The sequence below is a fragment of the Cupressus sempervirens genome, chromosome 7 (assembly GCF_028749045.1).
Source record: "Cupressus sempervirens isolate cs-2001-9-10 chromosome 7, ASM2874904v1, whole genome shotgun sequence".
NCBI classification, from domain to species: Eukaryota; Viridiplantae; Streptophyta; class Pinopsida; order Cupressales; family Cupressaceae; genus Cupressus; species Cupressus sempervirens.
The window spans coordinates 872,824,178-872,832,717 of NC_143124.1; the positions used below are offsets into that span (position 1 = coordinate 872,824,178).

General features: G+C 31.0%; 1 protein-coding gene across 1 annotated transcript in view; it reads right to left on the reverse strand.

The window, feature by feature from the left end:
* LOC149550232 (uncharacterized) overlaps nt 1–4,156 on the reverse strand; it is an 89,524-nt gene extending 85,368 nt beyond the window's left edge. Inside the window, exon 1 of the mRNA XM_089793328.1 lies at nt 3,737–4,156. Coding sequence (XP_089649454.1) covers nt 3,737–3,958 — 222 coding nt within the window. The 5' untranslated portion in view covers nt 3,959–4,156. The remainder of the gene's footprint in view (nt 1–3,736) is intronic.
* Between the last annotated feature and the right edge of the window lie 4,384 nt (nt 4,157–8,540).

Consider the following 8,540-nt stretch of genomic DNA (forward strand, 5'->3'; position numbering starts at 1 on the left):
ATTACTAGACGCCGACTTAGAGAATTTAACTAATAGGTGTATATCAAGGGTTATGTCCCTTAAGGGACACACCCTTCAATGAGGATATTTAGGCGGGTAATGTATGCAGTTTTAGGACACACAAAATATAACCAGTCTGGACTAAAAGCATATATAACCTATCGGGTTCATTGCATTGATTTCACACATCAGTTTACAATCTTCTCAGTATTCAGCATATTCAGACATGTACATCAGTACTTGATCAGGGTTGAGTCTCAACTAGTTTTAGATCCTTATCTCAGAATTTTGTCATAAGAATCTGTAGAAAAATTACACTTAGCAATTGCTGCATTGAAGGGATGGAAAGTACATCAGATGGATGTAAAAACAGCATTCCTAAATGGAAAGATTACAAAAGAAGTATATCTGAAGCAACCTGAAGGATTTGAAACTCATGATCCTAACATTTTTGTTTGCAGGCTCAAGAAAGCTCTCTATGGGCTTAAACAGGCTTCAAAGGCTTGGTATAAAAGAATTGATAAGTATCTCACCGGCTTAGGATTCTCTAAGAATGAAGTCGATCCAAATTTATATTATAAAAGAGATAAAGATGATATGGTAATTCTGATACTGTATGTTGATGATTTATTAATAACAGGTGATGATCATCTTATATATCAATGCAAGAAAGATCAAATTAGAGAATTCGAGATGAAAGACTTAGGACTCCTTCATTACTTCCTAGGGTTAGAAGTATGACAGAATTCTGACAGTATCATACTTAATCAAAGGAAGTATACATCAGACATTTTGAAGAGATTTGGAATGTGGAATTGCAAATCTATGTCTTCTACAATGGAGACTAATCTACATAAACTTAATGAAGCAACTGCAAAATCACCTTCCATAGATTCTACTCTCTACAGACAGATGATTGGATCCCTTATGTACTTAGTAAATACAAGGCCTAATATTTGCCATGTTGTTAATGCCTTAAGCCAGTTTATGTGTGAGCCAAAGGAGATTCACCTAGTTGCAGTTAAACACATTATAAAATACTTACAAGGCACTCTTAATTTTGGACTCCAATACAAGAAGGTTGGCTTAGATTTACATGGATTCATTGACTCAGATTGGGGTGGAAGTGTTAAAGATAGGAAAAGTACTTCAGGATGTTTCAGTTTGGGATCAGCAATGATATCTTGGATATGCAAAAAGTGATCTTCAGTAACTTAAAGCTCCACAGAAGCTGAATACATTGCAGCAGCAATGGCCTCTCAAGAAGCAGTTCGGCTAAGGAAGTTACTTGTGGAATTATTTGGGCAAGCCACGAACCCTACGATTATTCATTGTGATAATCAAAGTTCCATCAAGCTTTCGATGAATCTAGTGTTTCATGACAGGTCCAAACATATTGAAATTCCTTACCATTATGTAAGAGATATGGTAAACAACAATTCTGTAAAATTAGAATACATTTGCACTGCTGATCAGACAGCAAACATACTCGCCAAGCCTCTATCTAGAGTAAAGATAGACCACTTCAGGAGAAGACTTGGTATGGTTGAATTGTAATCCATTTGTATTCTTTAAATTATTAATAAAATGATTTTATTTTGTCAAGCTATTGACTATTATGGGCTCCACCATTTGTATTCATTATTTAAGAGGTGACAATCTCGGAGATAATGAACACTTGTAAATAAGACATTATGAGAGATGGCGATCTCTTAGATAATGTGCCAAACAGTAGAGTTATACTGTACGATCCAGATGAGTTCAAGATCATATTGTGATATTGACATTGCTATATCAATGAGTCACAATTTGGATAAAGAAAGAATGTTATTATTCTTCAAATTTATCCTGTATTTTGGTAGGTCTTAAACTTAGGATCATATTGTGATATAGAAATACCAGTATCTATGAGTCACAACTTGGATAAATGAAGAAATTAAAATACTCATCAGATTTATCCTGTACATTGTATTCTTTGCAATACTGTTATCACTAGTATCAGTGATTTCTCATACTATAGGCTTAGTAATATGACATTGTATCATGTGTTCTATGATACCACATGCTAAGAAGATTTAGATAGATATAGAGTATCAAATCTTGCTTGTTCATCTTTATTGATGTTGCTAGATATGATATCTCTCAGTATGATTATCAAGTTAAGAGGGAGTGTTAATTCTGTAACTTGTTAAAGCATACTGATCTGAGAACAGATCAATTCGATCTAAGATTGCATGATAAATATAGGACTAAGTTGTTTGCATTGTTTCCTTTATAAAATCAGTGCCTATCCTTAGGATGTTTGTTTAAGACTAAACTAAACTTGATTGTGTATGTTTTTGATTAAACTTAATCATCCTTAGAAAGCCACCGACTTCTAAAGGGTTAGGCAAATAATTTTGGAAGAGACATGTCCTTTCTAAGAACATGTCCCTTGACTCCTATACTTATAAAGGGTAAGGATGAAGTCTAAGGACACACAAGATCAATACAAGTCTGCTCCTTAGTCATTACTGCCTTCATACAAATTGCAAAAGTAAAACACAGAATTCTGATTTACATTTCTAATCCAGTGAGAGGCAATAATCTGAAATTACTCACAGCAAGTTATAAGAAGATAGAGAGGGCAGAATTTAATCTATATTCAGTCCAAGGAATTTGCAGAAACTCTACAGATATCGCATTTGAGTCACTCTAATTATGAGTGTACCGTATAAGGATTAAACCACATGCCCCACTTGGACAAAGATCATTTTCTTTAGCTATCACTGGAATTTTACAATTTCATAGCCACGTTAATACAGTTGAAATCAAAATCGTATGGGATGAGCTCCAGGCTTTCATAAAGAAGAGCTGTAGTCAAAAACATGTGTGACATATTACAAGCTCATATGTACAGTTTTCTCATACCCAAGGAGGACACATAATACTTGCTCAAATTTTCAAATGTTCAGTGATGAATGTTGACTGAGGTAAAGTATCGCATCCAAAATGTGCCATTGGCAAGCACATATGTACAGTTTTCATAATAAAACCCAACTAAGACACATATTACATGCTCATATTTTCAAATGTTCAGTGATGAATGTTGACTGAGGTAAACTGTCGCATCCAAAATTTGCTATTTGCGAGCCCATATGTACAGTTTTCATAATAAAACCCAGCTAGAACACATACATATCTCATGCTCATATTTTCAAGTGTTCAATGATTAATATTGATTGAGGTATACAATCGCATCCAAAATGTGCCATATTGAAAGCCCATATGTACAATTTTCACTACAACGCCCAAATAGAACACATTACATGCTCATATTTCAAATGTTCAATGTTCAATGTTGAATGAGCTATAATTTCCACATCCAATCCTGGGCGTAGTATTAACCTGACTATGTTTGATCTTAATAGATAGTGTAGATGTACTCAAAGCTCTCTAGAATAAATTTACATCTTATATTGTCCGGTTATTTGAGCGCCTTTTAGTGGACACTAATTATATTGTCATGAACGTATGTACGCATTTTGTTTTTACCAAAGGAATGACTGCTTTTAGCATTTGAGAGGCAATGTTGAATGAATAGCTGTTATGGAGAGTTTTCATACTCTGCAGGTGCAAAATCTAGAGGAACTGATAAAAAGATACCCCTGAAGTGTAGAAAGTCAGCGGAAAGATGCTGAGCTGAGTAAGTTATGATAACAAATGCAAACATAATAAGATAATGGAATCTGCGTACCCTTTCTATGGCTAATGAACGAGAGAGGCCAACGCGATGTCCTTGGCCCTTCTGTTTTTTTCCTATAATATTAAATTTCTTGCGCGCCCACAGAGTTTCAAACATATTAGCCTCTGATGTTGTTTTTCTCTTCTTCATGGCGACGGCATCAGGTGCTAAAGCTTGAGTCTTGTTCTTCTTCTTTGTTTTATTTTTTCCTTCGTTATTCTTTTTCTTTCCCATTGCTGCGAGCTGAATAGAATGGCTGTAACAGAGAAATTAGAAGAATTAACAAAGCGATTCACAGTTCATATTTCTGAGACGAACAATGAATTTAATTGCTATGCGTGAAGCGTCATTCCCCTGTTTCTTCTTTACCCGGGCCATGGAGATTTGGTTTTTGGGTTAGGGTGGGTTAATTATTTTTATTTTTTTCAATATGCATACGATGTTTTCTGTTTAAAGATATAAAAAAATTAATTTTCTATTTTCTATTATTATTATTAAGTCAATTTATTACTAGTTTATATTGTAAATATTAAGTGTATTTGTATTGTAAGATATTATTTTTTATATATTTAAACATCTTTATTTAACTTTATTAATATATTAATAAAAATAAGTATATTTGTTAGAGATTTAATATAACAAATTATTTGAAATAATAGTATACTAGCAATTGCATACTTTTGTACATGTAACGAGTGCGTCGATAAGAGATGAGATTTAAGAGAAAAATGTAGAATGAACATTAAATAATGTAAACATAAGTATTTTTAAATGTAAATATAAAAATAAAAAAGTTGAAGATTAAAACAAAGAAACATGTTCAATAATTTCAATATTTTACAATTAAATTCAATTTATCAAATATGAAAAAAAAATCATTTGAAAAAAAAACCATCAAAAAATTTAGAGAAAAACAAACAATAAAATAAAAAATAGCAACATCTTTAACAAATATTCTATTGACTAAATAAATTATAAAAACTGAAAAAACAATATTTTAAAAAAAGACTAAAATAATATTAAAAGAAAATTAAGTAATTTAAAAACTAAAACCTAAATCAATTTAAAAAATCAAAAGTTTAATAAATAGATATTACAACATAATCTTATGTGAACAAATTAGATTATTAACCATTTTTAATTTAAATAATATAATATTTACTATTTATTTAAATTAAATTTATCGAATATGAAAAAAATCATCATTTAAAAAAACCTATTGAAAATTATATTATGAAAAATTAATAAGAGAAATATATATAAAAAATATGTCTAATAAATATTCTATTGACTATAAATAAATTATAGAAACTAAAAAATAATATTTAAAGAAAAAATTAAACTAATATAAAAAATAACAATAATAATCTAAAAACTAAAATCTAAATCAATTGTAAAAATAAAAAGTTAATTGAATACATCACAACATGACCTAATTGGAGATCACAACTAATAAATAGAAAAAGAAAAACAATGGTTAAAAGTGGAGATAACAAATAATAAATATCAAAACAAGAGTTAAAAGTGGAGGGAGATAAAAACTAGCCTACAGGAAGGAATTTCAATTTCTCGGCTAAACTCTTGCAAATTTTCTATCAAAAATTTAATTTCTAAGAACGAAGTTCCCACAAATAGCCTATCGACTAAATTATGATTCATTTTTTTAAAATATAATATATATAATTTGCATATTAAGTAATATAAGATATAAAATTTGTAGATTTAAATATTTTTATTAACTTAATTTATATGTTGAATAATAATTCTATTTGTTTTATATTTTACATATTGAAAATTATTAAGTATAAAAATTATTTAAATTAATAAAATTAAATTAAATAGTTCTATTTGAGAATTAAACAAGTAATACTCTCTCTCTCTCTCTCTCTCTCTCTCTCTCTCACACACACACACACAGTCCTTTCTATCTCTATATATCCCCCCATCTTCCTTGTCACTCTCTCATATATCTCTACTTCTCTCTCCTCTCTCTATTTTTGTCCATCCCTCTTCCTTGTTTTCCATGTGTGTGTGTGTGTGTGTGTTGATTTCTCTCTCTTTCTCACTTATATACATGCACTCCTTAATTTCCTCTCTATATCTCTATCTCACTGTTTTCTTTCTCTCTATCACTATCTCCCCTCTCTCTATACCTTTTTCTTTATTGGTACCTCCACTTAGTTAGGGATGGGTAAACTATTTTTGTTTAGTGTTTGTTTCTTTATGTGTATTCTAGACTTTCTAGTTTTTCTAATAACCCTTGGTAGCTTTTCCAACAACCCTTAGTTGTAGGTTAGCATTCTACTTGGCAGGGTTTGACTTTTGTTTACAAAGTTAGTAGTCTATTTTCTCAAATTTGTAGATCAATATCTCCATCTATGGATTTTTGTCACTACTAGTTTGTGTGTGTGTCTAAATATTAGTGCCTCTGAATGTGTGAAAAATTAAGAAAAAAATTGTAGAATCTTTGGTACCAAATGTCAAACCCTTTCATCTTTAGCATAGCTCACATTTGGATTTCAAAAGGCTGATTAAAAAACATGTTTGTTTTATCTTAGAGCACACTTCAGTTTATAAATGTTAGTAAATAAGTATCATATGTGTTTGGTGGACTTGCATGCTATATATTACCTAAGGTTGTTGGTGTAGAGTACATTTGCATTAGAGAATTTAATAATAGTTTCCTAATGTTGTAGTTGTAACATATCCTTTGTCCTAGCATTCATGGATCTTGGGTGAATCATAAATCAACTACACTTCCTAAAATTATTCTCACAAATTGTCCTATCCCCCTTTAGAGTACTGCAAATCTATAGCATATCTTCTTTTTTAAGATAGACATGCTTGAGGCTCACTTTCTCTTAGTGGATGATCTCAAGCATGCCACTCTAGCAAGTTATATGACAAGGTGAGTTGGCAATAGCTAGAGCTCAATCTAGGTTTAGTGGTGTGAGTTGTAGTCTCGAGGTCTTCAAATATTCAAAACTCAAGTTAGGGGTTCCTAAGGGTAGTGGATTAATTGATTGAGAATCTACAGAACTGACACCTATTAGTATTCTTAGAGCCCTTATTACATCATTTTGGCCAATCTATCAATGTTATTGGATTGGTGCAAGGGTATAAGATTCCATCCTGAATATTACTCAACATACACTCCCCTTAATAGGGTGAGAATCTCTTGGCTATAAGGTTTCTTCAGAAGCTTCATGATGGGAACCATGGTGAGAGAATGTCAATTGAGCTTATGCTACTAAGCTTGTTTCACCATACCTCTAGCCAACTATCATGGATGTGGTAATTTAGTGATTAAGCCTAATCCAGTAACTAACCATGTTGAATTTTATTTGTACATGCTTATAAGTATTTTTATATATTTAATGCCCATTTATCAAATTTATCATTGGGCCTCCTTCTAGCATCCCCACACTAAATATCAATGTTTTAGAGAGTCTAAGGACCAAAGGCAAGTGTTTGACATTTTCATGTGTGTATTTCTTTGTAGATTTATTGCAAATAATTGAAATCCTACAACACATTAGAATCTAGGGAAAACTATCATATTATTATACATTGGTGCCTCAGCTCTACAAATCAATGTATATGATTTTTTAGCACCTGAACTTGCACCTCAATTCTTATGCTCATTTGGACATCTATTCCAAAACATAATTACATATAATTGTTGCTTGAAATAATAAGGCTTGTTGTCTTTAGTTATAACATGCTTCTCTCCTTTATTAATCAATTATTAACCCATATTAGTTGCATTATCAATTTACAAGACATCTATCAATCTTAGCAATCATATAGTGTCAAAGTTCTCAATTAACATCCTTTGACACCTGAGATCTACACATCAACACTCGTAATCATCAATGCCTCTAACATGTACATTGGAATCTATACTTGTCAAATATTAGGTTCATAATTAGCAATCATCAAGGTTCATACAATTCAATTCATTAATATTTTTCTAACATGACATTTATTCCTCTGATCATTCAATCATGCATTACATCACATCTCTCCTTCAATCATAGCTATTATATCCATCTTTGTGGACAAATTTATCTTAGGTTTCTCTTGGTCTAGATCATGACATTTGTCTATGATTACTAAACTCTCGTCAATTGAGATCCGTCTTCTTTGAATGTAGGATTGTCTCGTCATCTTTGAGTAGAGTACCTCATCTCAAAGCATAATATTACCTTATTTTGGTGCGTTATATTTTATATTTTTTCTTGTGTCTATCTATTGTAACTCAAGTAATATTTGTCTTCTTTGTCATTTTTATATCTAAAGTTACCTTGTTCCTTTAGTTTATCCATATCTTAACATATATCAATCATGTTGAGTCTATCTCCTATCATAGAATTTGATTCTTACCTTTTCATCCATCCCTTTTCCATTGTTGAAAGTTACAACTAACATATGCCCATAAAAACTAGAACATAATAAATAAGAGAAATCAAACACAATTAGGTACAAAATAAGGAACACGAAGACGAAATTAGTATATAAATACTTGGACATGAATTACATGATACCTATAACAATGTAGAAATACCAAACACAATAGTAGAGAAAATCCTTTATGGTGATTAGTTTCCTAAGCTATTCACAAAAGTATCAAATTACAATCTTGAATACTATTTTAGAAAAATAACAAATTAAGGAATATATATACCTTTTGAGTTTGATGTGTCTTCTTAAAGTGGGTGGTAGAGTTGGTTCTAGTGGTTATAAAAACAAACAAATAAACAACCAATCATTGGAATGCTAGTCAAAGTATTATTGAAGATACTAAAATAAAGGC